The sequence below is a fragment of the Chiloscyllium punctatum genome, chromosome 3 (assembly GCF_047496795.1).
Source record: "Chiloscyllium punctatum isolate Juve2018m chromosome 3, sChiPun1.3, whole genome shotgun sequence".
NCBI lineage: Eukaryota > Metazoa > Chordata > Chondrichthyes > Orectolobiformes > Hemiscylliidae > Chiloscyllium > Chiloscyllium punctatum.
Genome location: NC_092741.1, coordinates 62,644,587 through 62,667,224, shown reverse-complemented (window position 1 = coordinate 62,667,224; position 22,638 = coordinate 62,644,587). Strand labels below are relative to the sequence as shown.

The 22,638-nt window shown below is 40.6% G+C and overlaps 1 protein-coding gene across 6 annotated transcripts in view; it reads left to right on the top strand.

Annotated features, from left to right (window-relative positions):
- LOC140459760 (bcl-2-associated transcription factor 1-like) overlaps positions 1–22,638 on the top strand; it is a 71,280-nt gene that overhangs the window by 39,935 nt on the left and 8,707 nt on the right. For all 6 annotated transcript variants that reach the window (XM_072554307.1, XM_072554286.1, XM_072554300.1 and 3 more), the window contains 2 exons: positions 4,191–4,372; positions 4,856–5,033. In XM_072554307.1, coding sequence (XP_072410408.1) covers positions 4,191–4,372; positions 4,856–5,033 — 360 coding nt within the window. The remainder of the gene's footprint in view (positions 1–4,190; positions 4,373–4,855; positions 5,034–22,638) is intronic.

The window sequence follows — 22,638 nt, the reverse complement described above, 5'->3', positions numbered from 1 at the left end:
ATCATAATGTTCTTTCCCGCTGCCAGGGTGCACCCGGAAGAACTGGTGGCAGAAAGGTATACAGTATGGAAGAAGTTGCTCAGGAAGTCCTCATCCTTGATTCTGGACCTCATGAAATCAAATGGTATCAAGTCAGACAAGGGCAAGGAAACCTCCTAATTACGACCTCTGTTCTGGTCAATGGTAAACCCTAGGGTGTTGATAGTGGGGGATTCAGTAATGGTAACACCATTGAATGTCATGTTGCAGTGGTTAGGTTGTCTCTTATTTGGAGATTATCATTGCCAGGCATTTATGTGGCAAGAATATTACTTGTCAACTCAAGCCTGAATATTGTTCAGATCTTGATGTACTTGAACATGGACTGCTTCAGTATCTAGGGAGTTATGAATGGTGTGGGACGTTACGCAATCATTGGCGAACAATCCTGCTTCTGATCTTATGATAAAGGAAAGGTCATTGATGAATTAGCTGAAGCTGATTGAACCTAGGACATAGCCCAAGGAATGCCTGCAGAGATGATCTGGAGCTGAGATGACTGACCTTCAACAATCACAACCATCTTCTTCTGTGCCTGGTAATGATTCTGACTGGACAAGACTTTCCCCCTTATTTCCCATTAATTCCAGTTTTGCTAGGGGTCCTTGATGCTACATCCTGTCAAGCGTAGCCTTCACGTCAAAGGCTATCATTCTCATCTCTCCTCTGGAATTCAGTCTGTTTTTTCGTTGTTGAACCAAGGCTGTAATGAGGTAAGGAGCTGATGGACCCTGTTGGAACCCAAACTGTGCATCGGCGATCAGGTTATTGCTGAGCAAGAGCTATTTAATAGCTCTTGATGACACCTTTCATCACTGTACTGATGACTGATAGTAGACACGTAGAGCAGTAAGTGAGTGAGTTGGATTTGTCCTGCTTATTGTGTGCAAGACATACCTGGGCAATTTGTACATTGTCAGGTAGGTGCCAGTGTTATAATTGAACTGGGACTGCTTGCATTAGGGGAGCTACAGGTTCTGGAGTACAAGCCTTCAGTACTATTGCCAGGATGTTTTCAGGGCCCATAGCCTTTGCAGTATCCAGTGCTCCCGACAATTTCTGTATATCGTGTAGATTGCATTGAATTGGTTGAAGACGGATTTCAATTTATGCTGGGGTGCACTAGAAGAGGCCAAGATAGATCATCCATTTGGCCCTTCTGGCTGAAGATTGTTGCTGTGAATGCTTCAGCTTTATCTTCTGAACTGATGTGTTGGTCTCTTCCATCATTGATTTTGGGGGTACAGAGGAACTTTGATTATCTGAAGGACACAGGTGGGCAGTACTTTGTTCGGTTAATCGAATACCGGATAACATAGTTTAGCCGAGCATCAGGACCTTGTGGTCTTGCCAGATAGTTCGAATGCTGGATAATTGAGGTTCCTCTGCATTTGTGCAGCTTGGTCTTCAAATGAGTTGTTTAATTGACCACCACCGTTGATGATTGGATGTGGCAGGACTATAGAGCTTAGATCTGATCCACTGGTTGTGGGATCACTTAGCTCTGTCTGTCACTTGCTGTTTGGCATGCAAGTAGTCCTAATCTGTAGCTTCACCAAGTTAGCACCTCACTTTTAGTTATGCATGGTGCTGCTCCTGGCAATTCCTGCTGCACACCCATTGAACTAGGTTGATTCCCCTGACTTGATAGTAATGGTTGAGTAGGGGATATGCTTAGCCATGAGGTTGCAGATTGTGCTGAAGCACAATTGTTGCTATTAGCCCAAAGCACTCATGAGTACCTGATATTGAGTTGCTAGATCTATTTGTAATCTATTCTATTTGTGAAGGCAGGACTTTGTCTCATCAAGGATTATGCATTAGTCACTTATGCAAATATTGCCATAGACAGACAGGTTCATCTGCAGCTAGCAAGTTGGTGAGCATGTCGAGTATATTTTCCACTTTTGTTGGTTCTCTCACTGTGCTGCAGGGCTAGCCTCGCGCCAATGTCCTTTAGGATTCAACCAGTAATGCTTACTGTTGAGCCATTCTCGGTGGTGGACATTGAACTCCTCTACCCGGAGCACATTTTGTATCCTTGCCACCCTCTGTGATTTTCAAAGTGTTGGTCAACATGGAGGAGTACTGATTTATCAGCCAAGAGAGGTTGGTACGTGGTAATCAGAAGGTTTCCTGCCCATGTTTAACCTGAAGCTATGAGATTTCGTGAAATCAGTGTTGAGGACTCCTGGGGCAATGTCCACCTGATTGTATACCACTGTGCCACCACCACTGCTGGGTCAGCCTTGCTTGTAGGACAGGACATATCCAAGGATGGTGATGGTGGTATCTGGGGTATTCGTGTCAGGAGTGATTCTGTCAATATGACTTCTTCATTCACTTGATTAGTCTGTGAGACAGCTTTCCCAATTTTATCAATAGCCCCAGATGTAAGTAAGGCGCCCTTTTCACGGTCTTACAGGGTTGTTTCTGCCATTGTCTTTTCCAGGGCATGGTGAAGGCAGGTCGTCTATCAGGTTGATTTCTTTATTGAGATCTCGTAGTGACTGACAACTGAATGGCTTGTTAGGCCATTTTAGAGGGCAGTTGACACTCAACTACATTGCTGTGGCTCTGGAGTCACATGTAGACCAGACCAGATGAGGATGGCAGATTTCCTTCTGTGAAGAACGTTAATGCACCAGATGGGTTTTTTTGACAATTGACTGTGCAATGTTTCATGTTCATCAGTAGATTCTTAACTCCTGACTTTTGTTTTGTATTGCTTTTCAGATTTCACCATCTGCCATGGTGGAATTTGAACCCAGTCCCCAGAACATTAGCTGAGTTTCTGGATTAATACCATTAGGCCACCCCCACCCCTCTAAATTCAGGACAACTGGATGCATGCAGTAAAATCATGCTTTACCTGTGTTATCAGAATTATCCATCACAAGATCCAGTAATGAAAGGATACTGTGTTATCTGTATGCAATGTAACATTGTTCCACTTAACTTTAATCTTTGGTTTTTTTTTGCTGCTATTTACATTTTGTTTGTTTTTAAGATGTGGCAGTGCTGACAAGATAGCATTTATTGCCCAACCACACTTTTGTCTGAAGTACTCGTCAACTGTGTAGTATTGGGTTGGAATTGTATGTCGGCAAGATCAAGTAGAGTAGCAGGTTCCCTTCCTCCTCCTCATTATTTTAAACATTGTTCTTTCACAGAATGTGTGCATTGCTGGCTGGAGCAGCATAAATGGCCCATCCTAAGTTGCCATTGGGTGGCTGTTCCGCTGCTTTTTTGAACAGTTGTAGTCCATGTGTTATATTTAAGAAAGGAAGCTGAAAGAAAATGGGCACTGCAGACCTATTAGCCTTACACCAGTACAGGAAAAATACTAGAATCTCTTATAAATTATGTGATTATGGAAGGTTTAGAAACCTGATTGCACAGATTTGCCATGGAATTGTCATGACCATGAAGAGTATTTGACAAACCTGAGTTTTTTGAGGATGTACCTAGCAGAGTCGCTAAGAGGAAATCGATGGCTATGGTATACATCAACTTTGCCAATTGGCAAAGGCAGCTGATCGCCACCCACTTGAAGGTATTTGGGAATGGACAGCAATTGCTGCACTTAGCAGTGATGACTACATCCTGTAAATGAATAAGTTGTTTATTTTTCATCTGGTTTCTGTTTCTTTGTCATTTCTGGAAATCTGATAACTATCTTTAGTAATTGTTCCTCTTGACAGTAAAATTGAGTAGATGTGAAGTAATCAATATCTTTTTTTCTTTGTCCTAAGTTCCAGCTTTTCTGTAATATTGAGGTGATCTAAGCACCTTTTTTTTAGACTATAATTTGCCGTTTGGAATTCTTTATTGCTTCTGATTTCCTTTGGACATCACATGCAATTTGAACAACTTGCTATTGATTTATGTCAGTAGCAATCATCGGCTAACATTGCTACTTCTGACATTTTTAATGTCCATCATAAATCACGGTGATTTGAGTAACCACAAAAGATTCTTCAGTAGTTTTGTTGATACCACATTAAACCTTGTGATTTGTTTGTACCATATATTTATGGAATCATTATTTCAAACAAGGCAAGTGTTAAGCATTAAACTAATTTCAGCCATGTGAAAGTTTTCCATTGTTTATTGCTTACAATCTCAGTTTTTGTCTGTAAAATAATTAGGCAGAGAAAAAAGTGAGGTGTGATTCAGTTGATTTGCGCCATGACATTGATCAGCGTAGAAAGGAGAAAAGTAAAGAACGTGAAGGTTCACGAGAATCTACTGCATCAAAGAAGATTTCCTTGGAAAAATCAGGGAAAGAACCTAAAGAGTACAAAGATTACAAACCCTTCAAGGAAGGAAGGTGAGATTGTCTTTTAAAGTTTAGTTTTGTTAATTCACACTTTATTTGATTAAATGCTAATGTTACTTTTAACCATAATGGGGACATTTAACTTCCAGCAGTAACATGAATGTTTCTTTCTCAGTACCAACATTTCCCGGATTAAAAAATCGTGAAATAGCATATCAATATTGAAATAAACATTAACAGGCATCATAAGAAAGGATGATTACCTTCATTTTTTAATTACCTGTTAGTGGCTTTTGCAGTACAATGTTTCATATTTGAGGCCAGCATTTTAAATATTTCCGTGTCAGCTTGTGTTTATTTATAGAAAAGTAAGGTAGGTGACTTTTTAAAAAAAAAATACACTTGTCTATCTTTTTTATTTTTATTGGAATGTTCTCTGGAGTTATATTAGTGATAGCAATGAATGGATTTCTGGCAATCCAATTTTTTTTGCTTTATGAAGTACAGTCATTTTTATTAATATATTTCTTCTAGCAAGTATAGAAATAAAGATCGGGATCATTCCAGCTGCTCTTCATCTTCTTCGCCTGAACCCCATGAGGACAGAGAAGTCAGAAAAGAAAGGGATGATGGATCTAGTGGTTTTAAGTCGTTCCAAGGTCATACAGAAAGTGCAGTTTTTCAAGGGCGAGGAAGACCGAGGGGAAACTTTGTAAGTGCATCGTGATGCTAATGTTTTGTTTTTGATAAACATTTATCAACTAGAAAAGCATTTTTTTTAAAGAACTGTGTAAAATACCAGGAGTAATATTAAATCATTATTTCAATATCAGTTGACCAGCGAGGAAGATTGCTGTTCTTGTTTTCCTAATTGGAAGGTCACACTGCTAAATCTGCTGAGCACTTTAGGTTCTGCAGCTGTACACTTACGTTTGTTGATCCTTGACTATATTATACAGGTGATGAGATAATGTTGAATCATTAATCTGGGATAAAATAACAGTCATTTGGACAAGTAGCACCACAAGTTTGTTAAAGACAAATAGTCTTTACTCAGTGAGCTTTTTGAGGTAAAAGCAGCTCAATGTTAATGCTGTTGATGTTATGGATGTGAAATTGTAAAAGGTATTTCTGAATGTGCAGGCAAAATTAAAGCCTATGGAATAGAAGTGACAGTGTAACACTGATACAAATTTGACTGAGTGACAGAAGTAAGGGGAGAGGTGAATAGTTGTTTTTCTGGCTGTAATGGTGTTCCCTGGGGTCAGTATTAGAATCATTGTTTTTATATTAATGGCTTCAACATACATGCACAAGGCACAATTTCAGAATTTTGAATGATTGTAATTATTGGATGTTTGATCTTAGACTCTGTGGAGTTTGCACATTCTCCCGGTGTCTGTGGATTTCCACTGGATGCTCTGGTTTCTTCCCAGAATCCAAAGATATGCTGGTCAGGTGGATTGGCCATGCTAAATTGCCCATAGTCTCCAGGGAAGTGTAGGCTAGGTATGCAGTGTTATGGAGATAGGGTGGTGGTGTATGTCTGGGTGGTATGCTGTTAGGAAGGTTGATGCAAATCCGATGGGCCAAATGGCCCCTTTCAGCACTAGGGATTCTGTGCTTTTATGATTGTGAACTGAGAGAGGATGGCAATGAGATGCAGAGAATATAGGTTGATGTAATTGACAGAGGTATAGATTACATTTTAGTGCAGAAGCATGTGAAGTGGTAGATTTTGTTAGGACAAACAAGGGGAGGGGCCATAAACCTAAAGGACAGAGACGTAAATGCATAAATCATTTAAAGGTGCAGGTTGACAATGTGTTTTTTAAAATGCAGAGCAGATCCTAGGACATTCTAATAAACCTCTCATACAGTGGTTCGAACCCAACAGAAATGTTCTGTTTAGTTTTGGGTAACTTGCTTTCGGAAGGAGGTGAAGGCTATGGAGGAGATATTGAAAAGAGTTTTTCAATAATATGAATCGTTTTGAGTTATTGAGGTTACACTCCTTGGAGAAGGGAATATTGACAGAAGATTTAACAAATATTCAAACTCTGGAGGGGTCAAAACAGAATAGATATTTCAGAACCTACAGCATATATTACAAAGAGAAAATAATTCCAACGTTACGACTCACCTTTGGGGTTGACTAAAGAATATAAAAATGATTGTGTAAAGATGGGTGGCAAATCAGAACATTGGGCAGAATAAAACGGCAAAGAATAACTGAAAAATTAATATGGAGGGCAAAATTACAGTAGTAGCGAAAGACAGAAATAAATACGTTTCTAGGGATATTTAAAAAGGAAAAGATTAGATTAGATTAGATTAGATTAGATTACTTAGTGTGGAAACAGGCCCTTCTGCCCAACAATTCCACACCGCCCCGCCGAAGCGTAACCCACCCATACCCCTACATCTACATCTACCCCTTACCTATCACTACGGGGCAATTTAGCATGGCCAATTCACCTGACCTGCACATCTTTGGACTGTGGGAGGAAACCGGAGCACCCGGAGGAAACCCACGCAGACACGGGGAGAACGTGCAAACTCCACACAGTCAGTCGCCTGAGGCGGGAATTGAACCCGGGTCTCTGGCGCTGTGAGGCAGCAGTGCTAACCACAGAGTTAACCCAAAGTGAATAATGGTCCTACAGAAAATGAATGGGTATTTTGTATCTAACTGTAGAGAATACAAATAACACTCCAGATACTGCTACAATTTAGGAGATGGGAGGGATGAGCTGAAGAAAATTTAAAATAATCAGGGAAGTTGTACTCAGCTTTTGTTGGGAGCTACGTGCTGACAAGTCTCTGAGCCCTGAATGATGTCATCCTGGGGCCTTAAAAGAAGTCGCTAGTGAGATAGCCAAAGTGTTGGTTCACTTGTTTTCAAAATGCCTTTGAGAGAATTTGCAATTAGATTTGAAGATAAAAATGTAACTTTTGTTTATTCAAATAGGAGGGTAACAGAAAGCAGGGAGCTGTAGGCCACTTGGCCTAAAATCTGGAGTAGGGAAAATGTTGAAATTTGCAATTAAAGAAATTTATAACAGGACACTTAAAGTTCAAGGTAGTCCAGCAGAATCAACATGGCATTATGAAAGGGAAGTAATGTTTAACTAATTTACTGAAAGGCCTGATGTGGAGGAGCTGGTGTTGGACTGGGATGGAAAAGGTTAATAATCACACAACACCAGTCCAACATGTTTATATGCAAGGACTACTTTTTGGAGCACTGCTTCCTTCATCAGGTAGCTGTGGAGCAGGACCGTAAACACAGCATTTATAGCAAAAGATTACAGTATCCAACAACTGAAATGATATATTGAGCAAACCTAGACTGCTGTTAAGTCTCTCATCTTTTAGAATGGGTTGCAGGCAACGCTTTGAAAGCTAGTGCTTCCAAATGAACCTGCTGGACAATAGTCTCATGTTGTGATCTTTAATTTGAATGGACTTATTTGAAGAAGTAACATGCTGTGCATAAAGGAGAACTGGTGGATGTACTCTAATTGGATTTCCAGATAGCATTTAATAAAATGCTACATCAGGTAGGTATTTTGTTTTTGGTTGGTAAGGAATAATAAGTAGTGAGACACAGGGATCAGTGCAAGGTTTTCAATTTCGTACAATTTATTTGAATTGCTTGAATGATGAGACTGAAGGTACAAATGTTGAATTTGTTGGTGGAAGATGGAAAAGTAATTTAAAAAAATACATAAAAGAAGCAGCATATTGTCTCAATGGTGAGAGATTGTTGAGTTCTGTGATACAAAGGAACCTGGATGATGCAATAAATGAATTGCAATAGAATAGTACCAACATAGTAAGCAAGGGGAGTGGAATACAAAGGTATTAAACAGTATTAAACTTCAGTTATACATGATACTGGTGAAAACCCATCTGGAATACTGTATACAGTGTTAGTCTGCTTATTTAAGGAAGGATGTAAATTCATTGGAAGCAGTTCTCAAAGTGCTGAAAGCTTGGACAGTTTAGGCTTGAATCCATGAGATTTGCAAGTGTAAGAAGTGACTTGATTGAAATATGTCAGGTGACTGTGTGGGCACTCCTTGTATCTGTATGGGTCTCCTCTGAGTGCTCTGGTTTCCACCCACAGTCCAAATATGTGGAGGTTAGATGGATTGGCCATGCTAGATTGTCCGTAGTCTCCAGGCTTGTGCAAGCCAGGTAGATTAACGATGGGAAATGCAGGATTATGGGAATAGGATAGGGGCTGGGTCTGAGTGGGATGCTGTATGGAGTGTTGATAGGCCAAATAGCCAGTATCCACACTGTAGGATTTCTATGATTCTGTATGATCTTGAGGAATCTTGACAGGGCAGATGTAGAAACATTTTTTTCGTCTTGTGGGAGAATCTAGAATTAGTGGTCAACCTTTAAAAGTAGGCATTGCCCATTTAAAGCAGATTAGACAAAGGAAGTAAAAGGGAAACTGTTGCATCTTTCAAGCCTTCTCGACTCTATGTTGAGTTCCACAGTTACATATCATGATCTCTGCTCATTTTGTTACCCTTTATATATTTTGGTCATAATATTGTTACATTTAGTTGGGTATGGAATGAGCTGCCAGAGGAAGTGGTGGAGGCTGGTGCAACTGCAACATTTAAGAGGCATTTGGATGGGTATATGAATAGGAAAGGTTTGGAGGGATACGGGCTGGGTGCTGGCAGGCGGGACTAGATTGGGTTGGGATATCTGGTCAGGTTGGACTGAAGGGTCTGTTTCCCTGCTGTACATCTCTATGACTCTGAGATGTTTGTTATTTTGCCATTTGTGCTTTTAAAATTTTTTATTTCTTTTACTACTGTCTTTTGGCTTAGCTTCACCAGCTCTTTTTATCTGTTAATGGGTCCCATCACCTGTCCAATTGCGATCCTACAGTTTTGTTATTTTTTCACTCCTTCATTTGACCTATTAAACATCTAGCATTTCTAACTTTTCCCAGTTCTTATGAAAGGTCAAATTGATCTGAAACGTTAACTCTTTCTCTTGCCACAGATGTTGTCAGACCTGTTGATTATTTCCAGGTTTAGTTGGAAGCAGTAGCTTTCGAAACACTGCTTCTTCAGGTGGTTGAGCTTTGAAAGCTCGTACTTCCAAATAAACCTGTTGGATTATAACCTGGTATTGTGTGATTTTTAACTTTTGTACATCGCAGTCCAACACCGGCTCCTCTGAATCATGACCATTTCCAGTATTTTCTGGTTTTTAGTATAACCATGCCCCATGTTGATCACATCAAATGTACTTTTATGAATCTAAATAAACAGTCTTTCTTAAGTGCAATTGAGCAAACATGCTATCATCATAATTTAGAATATATTTTTATTTTGGCTTTTTACAGCAAAAAAATAAATGTTTGTGATTGGCTTGCAACGATGGACATTGTCTTTCCAAGTGAACATTGAAATATCTTAAAGAATGTATTTACAATTTAAAAATGCATACATATAAGTTATCAGTTCAGATCAAAAGGAAAAATGAAAACATTGAACAAATACAGTGGTTATAGAAATTTAGTGTAAGTTTCAATTGGGAAGCAGAATTGATAAAGTTTGAAGGTGATCAGAAAACTGGAGAGATAATACCTTTTTCATCTCAAACTGTTGGCATCAGTAGGAAATGGAAGCGGAAAGCAGCAGAAACTGTGATTTAGTTTAAAAAAAACTTTTTTGTGTGTTTTTTATGACATCAAGACACCCAAAGTATTTTACTCAATTATTTGCTTTATCTTTGAAGGTGTTTTTCTTTCTTCTTTCGGAATCAGAGCATTTATAAAAAAAATTATTGTTGTCAACCTTAATTACCCTTTGAACCAACTGGCTAGTTTGACCATTTGAGAGGGCATTTAAGAGTCAAATACATTCCTATGGGTCTGGAGTTGTATGTAGGCCAGATCAGCTAAACACAACAGTGAAACAATTGGGTTTTTACAATAGTTGACATTGGTTTGATGTCCAGAAAATTTGCCCTGACCATTCCCTCTTGTAGTGTAGGACAATAATATTTATTATAAAGTTTATATTTAGCATGATAGTGTACACTTTCCCAGTGGGTAGGTGCTGAAATAGCTGACTTTGGCAATTATTTATCATTATCATCCGAGAAGAAGTACTAGGTAAATAAATAGGACTAAGGCTGACAAGTCCACATGCCTGTGTCATAGGATCTTAAAGTGGCAGATGGACTACAGCGTGGAAAAGTGTGAGATCATGCACTTTGGTAAGAAGAACAGAAGCATGGACTACTTTCTAAATGGGGAGAAAATTCAGAAGTCTGAAGTGTGAAGAGACTTGGGAGTTCTAGTCCAGGATTCTGTCAAGATAAACTTGCAGGTTGAGTCAGTAGTTAGGAAGGCAAATGCAATGTAGGCATTTATTTTGAGCGAACTTGAATATAAAAGCAGGATGTACGTCTGAGGCTCTGCCCAGACAACATTTGGAGTATTGTGCGCAGTTTTGGGCCTCCTATCTCGAGCAGGATATACTGGCCCTGGAGCAGGTTCAGAGGAGGTTATCAAGAATGGTCCCAGGAATGAAAAGCTTAACATACAAGGAATGTTTGAGGACTTTGGGACTATACTTGCTAGAGTTTAGGAGGTTGAGGGGGATCTAATTGAAACTTGGAGAATACTGAATGGTCTGGACAGAGTGGATGTTAGGAAGATATTTCCCCTGATAGGAGACACTAGGGCCCGAGGGTATAGCCTTAGAGTAAACGGAAGACCTTTTAGAACGGAGATAAGGAGAAGCGTCTTCAGCCAGAGAGTGGTGAATCAATGGAATTTACTGTTAGAAGGCTGTGTAGGCCAGGTCATTGACTATATTTAAGACTGATATAGGTTCTTGCTTGTCAAAGGGATCAAGGTTTACGGAGAGAAACAGGAAAACGGGGTTGAGAAACTTATCAGCTGTGATTAAATGGCAGAGCAGACGTGATAGGCTGAAGGGCCTAATTTCTGCTTCCATGTCTTACAGTCTAAAAAAGGAAGTGGCTGCATAGTAAGTGGATGCATTGATTTATAATCTTCCAAAATTTCTGGATGCAAGAAAGATCTCAACAGATTGGAAAAGGGCAAAGGTAGCATCTGTGTTCAAGAAGGAAGGAAGGCAAAAAGGCAGAAAATCATTGGCCAGTTATTTGAATATTTGTCATTGGGAAAATGTTAGAATCTCTTAAAAGTAGTAGTAGTCAGTCACTTAGAGATTCATAAGACTATCAAGCAAGTGTCAACATGCTTTTGTGAAAGGTAAACTGTGTTCATTAAATTTATTGAACTTATTTTGAAGAGGGGAGAGGAGTGGATGGAGGGCAGTCACTGTAGTTAAATTGATAAAAGTGCTGGCAAGGTAAGAGTTCATGGTGTTGGGGTGATTATATTAGCATGTAGAGAGGCGCAATTAACTAACTGGAAATGAGGATGAGATAAATGGATTACTTTTGAAATGACAAAGCGGAACTAGTTGAATGTCACAGGAATCTGGAATGAGGCTTCACCAGTTTAAGATCACATGAATGGTCTGCAAGAAAGAATTGGCCATTGTCACCAAAGTTGATCCTGATGCAGGCAGTCATTTGAAAGAAAAACAGCTGTAGTACGGGAGTCCCTTGAGTCTAACTTGCTTGATAATCAGTGTTCCATTTCAGAAAATAGTGAGGGTGATGGTCCCTCCGGGGATTTCAACCAGGGCAGAGTCAATTGCACCATGGGTAACTCATCTGGGCAGCAGAGGAGGAAGAAGAATGGAAGAACAATAGTTATGAGATTGCATAGTCAGATAGGCATTTCTCTGGCATTGAATTTGACTCCAGGATGCCAAGATCAAGAATGTCATTAGAGTCATAGAGATGTACAGAATGGAAGCAGACCCTTTGGCCCAAATTGTCCATGCTGACCAGATATCCCAACCCAATCTAGTCCCACCTGCCAGCACCTGGCCCATATCCCTCCAAACCCTTCCTATTCATATATCCATCCAGATGCATTTTAAATGTTGCAATTATACCAGCCTCCACTACATCCTCTGGCAGCTCATTGCATTCACGCACTACCCTCTGCGTGAAAACGTTGCCCCTTAGGTCTCTTTTTAGATCTTTCCCCTCTCACCCTAAACGTATGCCATCTAGTTCTGGACTCCCCACCCCAGGGTAAAGACTTTACCTATTTATCCTATCCATAATTTTATAAACCTCTATAAGGTCACCTCTCAGCCTCCGACACTCCAGGGAAAACCGCCGTAGCCTATTCAATCTCTCCCTGTAGCTCAAATCCTCCAACCCTGACAACATCCTTGTAAATCTTTTCGGAATCCTTTCAAGTTTCACAATATCTTTCTGATAGGAAGGAGACCAGAATTGCACGCAATAGTACAACAGTGGCCTAACCAATGTCCTGTACAGTTGCAACATAACCTCCCAACTCCTGTAACCAATACTCTAACCAATGAAAGAAAGCATACCGCCTCCACTGTCCTATCTACCTGCGACTTCACTTTCAAGGAGCTATGAGCCTGCACTCCAAGGTCTCTTTGTTCAGCAACACTCCCGAGGACCTTACCATTAAGTGTATAAGTCCTGCTAAGATTTGCTTTCTCAAAATGCTGCACCTCACATTTATCTGCCACTTCTTAGCCCATTGGCCCATCTGATCAAGATCCCATTGTAATCTGAGATAACTTTCTTCGCTGTCCACTACACTTCCAATTTTGGTGTTATCAGCAAACTTACTAACTGTACCTCTTATGCTCCCATGTCAAGGAGTGGCAGTAGACCATCCTCCTGACGGAAGAGAATTGGCCAGAAGTTGCAATCCAATGTGGTACCAATGCCATAAGTAGAAAGAAGGATGAGACCCTGCAGACAGATTTCAGGAAGTTAGAAGGGAATTTAAAAAGTATGACCTTAAGCAATAATCTCTGGATTACTCCTAGTGCCATGAGCTAGTGACCAGGAGAACAAGAGTCATAGAGATGCACAGCATGGAAACCCTTCAGTACAACCCATCCATGCTGACCAGATATCCCAACCCAATCTAGTCCCACCTGCCAGCACCTGGCCCATATCCCTCTAAACCCTTCCTATTCATATACCCATCCATATGTCTCTTAAATGTTGCAATTGTGCCATACGTGGCTGAGGAACTAGTGTAGAAGGGAGAGAATCAGATTTCTGAGAAACTGAAATCAATTCTGGGGCAGGTGCAACCTGGACAAGCTGGATGGGTTACACCTTAATTGAACTGGGACTTATATCCTGGCAGGGAGTCTTACTGGTGGTGTTCGGTTAAATTTAAACTCGTTTCAGTAGGATGACAACCTGAGGGGCAAATTGGAAAGAAGTAAAGTTGGTAACAGGAAGTGGGAAAGATTAGAAGACAAGAAACAAAATGATCATCGAATGTTTTTAAAGCAGAATGATGTCAAAAAGACAGTGGTTAGGGCACTCGACCAGAATGCATGCAGCTTGCACACTAAAACAGATGATCTATCGGCACAAATACAGATATGATCTAATTGTCATTACAGAAACATGGCTGTATGGTGATCAGGACTAGGAACTGAATATTCTAGAATATTTGATGTTTAGGAAGCGTACACAAGAAAAAGGAGGTGGAGTTGCATTGAAAGTAAAAGATTGAATCAGTATATTGGAAAAATAATCAGATATCCTACCTTACGAATGTACACTGTTTGGTTGGCGTTACAAAACAGCAAGGGGCAGCAGACATTGATTGGATGTATTTACGAACTACCAAATAATCATGGTTGGGTGGGGCATGTAATTAATCAGGAGATGAGTGTAGCATGGGCAACACGGTTATCATCATTGACTTCAATCTACATATAGTTTGGGTAAACCAACAGAACACTCAAGCTGTGAAGGACAACTTTCTGGGCACTTTAGGGATGGTTTTCTAGAGTACTGTGTTAAGGATCCAACTGAAGGATATTCTATTTTAAAACCAATATCATGTAACACAGAAGGACTAATTAACAACCTTGTAAAAGAACCTTTTCAGGTTATGATTTTTAATACATTAGAAACTTATGTTAGTTTGAAAGTGAGGAAGTTCACTTTGAAGCAAGGGTGTTAAATTTGAATAAGGGAAATTATGAAGACATGAGGCACAAGTTGGATGACATGCTGTAAGATGCTGATGTGAATATTGAGTCACAAGTGATTAGAATGGATGGCTTTGAGGTATGTAGGGAAGAGGTCCGGGGATTACTGGAAAGGGTAAAAATAGATAAGTCCCTGATGGCATTTATCCTAGGATCCTCTGGGAAGCTAGGGAGGAGATAGCGGAGCCATTGGCCTTGATTTTTATGTCGTCGTTGTCTACAGGAATAGTGCCAGAAGACTGGAGGATAGCGAATGTGGTCCCCTTGTTCAAGAAGGGCAGTAGGGACAGCCCTAGTAACTATAGGCCAGCGAGTCTCACTTCTGTTGTGGGCAAAGTCTCAGAGACAATTGTAAGGGATAGGATTTATGAACATCTGGATAGGAATAATGTGATCAAGGATAGTCAGCATGGTTTTGTGAAGGGCAGGTCGTGCCTCACAAACCTTATTGAATTCTTTGAGAAGGTGACCAAGGAAGTGGACGAGGGTAAAGCAGTAGATGTGGTGTATTTGGATTTTAGCAAGGCGTTCGATAAGGTACCCAATGGTAGGCTACTGCAAAAATTACGGAGGTATGGCATTGAGGGTGCACTGGAGGTTTGGATTAGGAATTGGCTGGCTGGAAGAAGACAGAGGGTAGTAGTTGATGGCAAAGGTTCATCTTGGAGTGCAGTTACTAGCGGTGTTCCACAAGGATCTGTTTTGGGACCATTGCTGTTTGTCATTTTTATAAATGACCTGGAGGAGGGGCTTGAATGCTGGGTGAGCAAGTTTGCGGATGATCTGAAAGTCGGTGGAGTGGTGGACAGTGAAGAAGGATGTGGCAGGTTACAGCGGGATATAGATAAGTTGCAGAGCTGGGCAGAAAGGTGGCAAATGGAGTTCAATGTAGCTAAGTGTGAAGTCATTCACTTTGGTAGGAGCAACAAGAAGATGGATTACTGGGCTAATGGTAGGCTACTTGGTAGTGTGGATGAGCAGAGGGATCTTGGTGTCCATGTACACAGATCTCTGAAGGTTGCCACCCAGGTAAATAGTGCTGTGAAGAAGTGTAGGTTAGGTAGGCTTCGGTCGGCGCAACATCGAGGGCCGAAGGGCCTGTACTGCGCTGTATTTTTCTATGTTCTATGGCAATGGATGGTCTTTAAAGGACTATAACATAGTTTACAATTATACATTCTTTAAGGTGCAAGAACTCAAAGGCCAGTCAACCATAACAGTAACAGAGGAAGGTCAAGATTGTATAATATTAAAAGTGTATGAAGTTGCCAGACATAACAATAAATTTGGAGGTTTTTAGAAAAGCTAACAAAGAGCAAGAAACTGATAAGGAAAAGGCAAATGGAATATGAATGCCATCTTGCAAAGAAAAACCCGATGGACTTTTAAAGCTTCTATAGGAATGTAAAGAGGAAATGTTTGGATGAAACAAATAGGGGTCCATTACATGCTGAGTCAGGTGAATTTATATTGGGGAATAGATAAATATCAGAGAAACTAAAAGGTCACTTTGCAATGATTTTCACTGAGAAAGTACAAGAAATCTCCCAGAACTGGAGCATGAGGTGCTGAAGGGAATTTGTATTAACAAAAATATTATACAGATGTAATTAATGGGGCAAAATGTTCGCAATTAACTAAGTGTACATGATATACTACAACCCAGAGTGTTGAAGGTGGTGGTGATAGAGCTAGTCAATGCATTTGTGATTATCTTCTAAAATTCACTAGATTCTGGAAAATGCTGCTGGCTGTGCTGTCTTTTTCCTGCAGTTTCTGTTTCTTATGGAACAGAAAGGAAAGTCTGTAATAGGGTGGAACTAATCAGCAACATCACCTGATCTCCGACTTCTCGGTTCAACTGTTTCTGTATTTCTTGTCCTTTCCTCTGTTATCTCTACGCTCTTCCCATCCAGTCTTCCACATTCTACTTCTATGAACAGGGGATCATACAAAATTCTGCTGCTTGCGTCCTGACTTTTAGAATACTGCATTCACTTCTGACCTCCCTTCTATAGGAAGGATGTTGTGAAACTTGAAAGGGTTCAGAAAAGATTTAGAAGGGTGCTGCTAAGACTGGAGGGTTTGAGCTACAGGGAGAGGCTGATGAATGAGCTGGGACTTGTTTCCTGGAGTGTCAGAGGTAGAGGGGTGATCTTGTAGAGGTTTCTAAAATCATGGGCATGGATAGGGTGAATAGCCAAGGTCTTTTTCTCATGGTAAGGGAGTCTAAAACTAAAGGGTGTAGGTTTAAAGTGAGAGGGGAAAGATTTAAATGGGACCTGAGCAACAATGTTTTCATGCACAGAATGGTGCAACAATGGAACTGCCAGAGGAAGTGGTTGAGGTGGGTACAATTACAGCTGTTAAAAAGCTTCTGCATGAGTACATGAAAAGGAAGGTTTTAGAGGGATATGGGCCAAGTGCTGGCAAATGGGACCAGGTCAGTTTTGGACATCTGATCGGCATGGATGAGTTGGACAGAGAGTCTGTTTCTGTGCTGTATGACCGAGGTGTCACCAGATGTGATTTCCGCCAGGGAGCAAGAGACAAAACATGGAACTATAGAACTGTTAGGGTTCATCAGGAGTAGAGAAAATGCTAGAACCTGTCCCTGCAGGACTGTGTTCTTGGACCTCTACTCTTTGTAGTTTGTATAAATGACTTGGATGAGGAGGTTGAGGGGTGGGTTAGTAAATTTGCAGATAACACAAAGGTTGGAGGTGTCGTCGATAGTATAGAGGGCTACTGTAGGCTGCAGTGCGACATAGACAGGATGCAGAGCTCGGCTGAGAAATGGCACATGGAGTTCAACCTGGATAATTGCGAAGTGATGCATTTTGGAAGGTCAAACTCAAATGCTGAATATAGGGTTAAAGACAGGATTCTTGGCAGTGTGGAGGAACAGAGGGATCTGGTTGTGCAAGTGCATAGATCCCTCAAAGTTGCCACCCAAGTGGATAGGGTTGTGAAGAAAGCATATGGTGTTTTGGCTTTCATTAACAGGGGGATCGAGTTTAAGAGCCGCGAGGTTTTGCTGCAGCTCGACAAGTCCCTGGTGAGACTACACTTGGAATATTGTGTCCAGTTCTGGTCGCCCTACTATAGGAAAGATACAGAGGCTTTGGAGAGGGTGCAAAGAAGGTTTACCAGGACTGGAGGGCTTGGCTTCTGAAGAAAGGTTGAATAAGCTTGGACTTACTCTCTGGAGAGAAGGAGGAAGAGAGGAGACCTGATTGAGGTATGCAAAGTAATGAGAGGAATAGATAGTCAATAGCCAGAGACTTTTCTCCAGGCAGGATTGACTGGTACGAGAAGTCATAATTTGAAGATATTAGGAGGAAGGTATAAAGGAGATGACAGAGGTAGGTTTTTTACTCAGAGTTGTGAATGCATGGAATGCGTTACCAACGGTGGTGGTGGAAGTATAGCCATTAGGGACATTTAAGCGACTGCTGGACATGCACATTGATAGCAGTGAGTTGAGGGTTGCGTAGGTTAAGTTACTAAAATTTACATTAGGATTAAATCTCGGCACAACATCGTGGGCATAAGGGCCTGTCCTGTGCTGTACTTTTCTATGTTCTAAAAGGCATCTGGCTGGTATATGAATAAGACTGGGTTAAAGGGATATGGCCCAAATGCTTGCAAATGGGACTGGATTAATTTAGGATATCTCGTCAGCATGAACAATTTGGACCGAAGAGTCTGTTTCTGTGCTGTACATCTCTATAATTATGTGATAAATAATTTTGGATAATAATGATTTGACTGGGCATAGTTACCATGGATTTGTGAATGTGAAGTGTCTCGACTAGCTTGGAGTTTTTTTTTTAAGATGTTGTGAACAGTATTTGCGACCCAGCTGTTCACGATATATATTAGTGACTTTGGAGGTGGGGACCAAATTAATAGTTTCAAATTTACAGTTGATGAGCTAAGTGTTGTGTACTTTGAAGTAGATGTAAAGTAGCCTTGAGGATTTGGAAATGCTTTGTAAATGGGCAAGAACATGGTAAATGGAAGAGAATGTGGAAAAATGTAAGATTATTCAATTTGGTAGGAAGAACAGATATGTAAAGTATTTCCTAAATGGGAAGTGGTTAGAAAGTTTAGGTCTGCAAAGTGACTTGGGTGTCTGACAATATGTTACTGAAGGCTAATATGCAGGTGCTGCAAACTATTAGGAAGGCTCATGAGAAATCAGCCTTTATTGCAAGAGGGTTTGAGTACAAGAGTCGTGAAGATGTGGAGATGCCAGTATTGGACTGAGGTTGACAAAGTTGGAAGTCACATGACACCAGGTTATAGTCCAACAGCTTTATTTAAAATCACAAGCTTTGGACCACTGTTTTGTGCGAGTCTAGAACCAGTGGACACAATTTTAAAAATAAGGGGGATGTCATTTAGGTGCAAGATGAGATGAAATCCGTTTACTTTGAGTTGTGAACGTTAGGAATTCTCTACCCAAGATGGCTGTGGTTGCTCAGTTTTTCAGAATGTTTGAGGTAGAGACTGACCGATTTCTGATTAGCATCATACAGGATTTTGGGGATGGGATAGATAAAAGGCATTGAAGTTATTGATCAGTCATGATTGTGTTAAATGGCAGGGCAGGCTCAATAAACTTAGTGGTCTACTTCTGGTCCTGTGTTTTTGTCTCATGAGAGGTTGAAAAAATTTGAGGATACCATAAGTCTGCAGTGGATAATTTTAAAGGGCACAAATTTGGCAAATGGGAAAATATGTCATTCCACTTTGGCAAGGAGAATAATAAAAGCAGAATATTACATAAATGGGAAGAGATTAAGATGCTACAGTACACAAGGATCTGGGTGTCCTTTTTCATGAAGCACAAAGTCAAAATGCTAGTAGTACGAGTTATTTAAGAAGGCAGATTGAACGTTGACCTGCATTGCAAAGGTGGGGTGACTGGTAGGGGGAACAGGGTATACGGAGGTTTTCCTGTAGCTGAAAGGGGCTTTGATAAAACGGCATCTGGAATACTGTGTACAGTTTTAGCTCCTTACTTTAAAGAGGGATACATCTTTAGAGGAGAATGAGTCAGCTAATTCCTGGGATTTAAAAAAAAAGTTGACCTGTGAGGAAAGGTTTAACAGGTTGGCATATGTATGTTGGAGTTAAGATCATCTTGCATGCTTCTAATTGAAAAAAAATGATTCTGACATGGCTTGACAAGATAGATTAAAAATGTTTCTTCTATGGGAGAATCTAGAAATTTGTGAATGCTGTTTCAAAATAAGGGGTCTCCCATTTAATATTGGGATGTGGAATTAATTTTCTCTGAAGAATGTTAGTGTTTGTAATTCTCTTTCCCAGCGAGTGGTGGAAGCTGGGTCATTGAAGTTAGACAGGTTTTTGATTTGACAGGAGAGTTGAAGGTTATAGAGGAGATGTAGAAAAGTGTAATTAAGGCCACATTTGGATCAGTCATGAACAGCTTTGAGGAGCCGCATGATCTACTCATGCCTTTGAACATAGAACAATACAGCACAGTACAGGCCCTTCAGCCCTCGATATTGTGCCGACCTATGAAATCATTCTGAAGCAAACTGAACCTATATTATTCCATTATCATCCATATATTTATTCAATGACCATTTAAATGCCCTTAAAGTCGGCGAGTCTACTACGTTGCAGGCAGGGCATTCCACGCCTTTACTATTCCCTGAGTAAAGAACCTACCTCTGACATCTGTCCTATATCTATCACCCCCAGATTAAAGCTATGTCCCCTCATGCTTGCCATCACCATCTGAGGAAAAAGGCTCTCATTGTCCACCCTATCTAATCCTCTGATCATCTTGTGTGCCTTTATTAAGTCACCTCTTATCTCTCATGAAAACAGCCTCAAGTCCCTTAGCCTTTCTTCATAAGACCTTCCTCTATACCAGGCAACATCATGGTAAATCTCCTCTGCACCCTTTCCAGTGCTTCTACATTCTTCCTGTAATGTGCGACAGAACTGTAGGCAATACTCCAACTGCAGCCGCATTAGAGTTATGTACAGCTGCAGTGTGACCTCGTGGTTCCGAAACTCAATCCCTCTACCAATAAAAGCTAACACGTTGAACCCCGTCAATCTGGGTGGCAACTTTCAGGGATCTATGCACATCGACACTGAGATCTCTCTGCTCATCCACACTACCAAGATTCTTCCCTTTAGCCCAGTACTCTGAATTCCTGTTATTCCTTCCAAAGTGAATCACCTCACACTTTTTCACATTAAACTCCATTTGCTAATTTGCAGCCCAGGTCTGCAGCTTATCTATGTTCCTCTGTAACCTGCAACATCCTTCCACGTGGCCCACAACTCCACCAACTTTAATGTCATCTGCACATTTACTGATCCACACTTCTACGCCCTTATCCAAGTAATTTATAAAAATGACAAACAGCAGTGGCCCCAAAACAGATCCTTGCGGTATAACACTAGTAACTGAACTCAAGGATGAACATTTCCCATCAACCACCACCCATGTTTCCATATTTTCTCAATAGCCTAGCCTACCACGGGGGACCTTACAAAATGCTTTACTGAAATCCATATACACCACCTCAACCGCTTCACCCTCATTCACCTGTTTGGTCACCTTCTCAAAGAACTCAATAAGGTTTGTGAGACACAACCTACCCTTCGCGAAACCGTGTTGACTATCCCCAATCAAATTATTCCTTTCTAAGTGATAATCCTATCTCTTATAATCTTTTCCAACACTTTGCCCATAACCAAAGTAAAGCTCACAGGTCTATAATTACCAGGTTTGTCTCTACTCCCTTTCTTGAATAAGAGGACAACATTTGCTATCCTCCAGTCTTCTGGCACTATTCCTGTAGACAATGACATAATAAAGATCAAAACCAAAGGTACTGAAATCTCCTCCCTAGCTTCCCAGAGAATCCCAGGATAAATCCCAACTGGTCCAGGGGACTTACCTATTGTCACACTTTCCAGAATTGCTAACACCTCCTCCTTGTGATCGTCAGTTCCATCTAGTCTAATAGCCTGTATCTCAGTATTCTCCTCGACAACATTGTCTCTTTCCTGTGTGAATACTGACAAAAAATATTCATTTAGCACCTTTCCTATCTCTTTGGACTCCACACACAACTTCCCACAACTGTCCTTGACTAGCCTTAATCTTACTCTAGTCATTCTTTTATTCCTGATATACCTATTGAAAGCTTTTGGGTTTTCCTTGATTCTGCCTGCCAAGGACTTCTCAGGTCCCCTGCTGGCTCCTCTTAGCTCTCTCTTGAGGTCTTTCCTAGCTAACTTGTAACACTCAAACACCTTAACTGAACTTTCATGTCTCATCTTTACACAAGCCTCTTTCTTCCTGTTGACTAGATTCAATTTCTTTAGTAAACCATGGTTCCCTCCCTCGACCACTTCCTCCCTGCCTGACTGTTACATGCTTATCAAGGACTCACAGTAGCTGTTCCTTGAACAAGCTCCACATTTCAGTTGTGCCCTGCAATTTCCTTTCCCTTCCTGTGCATTCTAAATCTTTTCTAATCACACCATAATTGCCTTTCTCACAACCATAACTTTTGCTCTGTCCCTTTTCATCGCTAAATTAAACCTAACCGAATTGTGGTCATTATTACCAAAGTGCTCACTTACCTCCAAATCTAACACCTGGCCTGGTTCATTACCCAGTACCAAATTCAATGCAGCTTAGCCTCTTGTTGGCCTGTCTACATACTGTGTCAAGAAACCCTCCTGCACACATTGGACAAAAACTGACCCATCTAAGCATTTCCAGTCAATATTAAGAAAGTTAAAGGCCCCCATAATAATTATTCTGTTACTTTCAGTCCTATCCAGAATCATCTTTGCAATCCTTTCCTCTATATCTCTGGAACTTTTTGGAACAGGATGACCTCTCCTTTCCTGTTTTTAACCTCAGCCCATACTACCTCAGTAGATGAGTCCTCTTCAAATGTTCTTGCTTTGTTTATTATTGCCTTGCAAAATGCCTTGTTTATTATTAACGCTGCAAGTATGAACTCTAATCCTTTGTGACTTTGTGCCTCAGTTAATAGATCAAATATTTTAACTGCTGTATTGGAATGTTAAATTTAATTTAACCATCTTTTATCATATCTAATTGTTTACAATCTACCTAGTCAACAT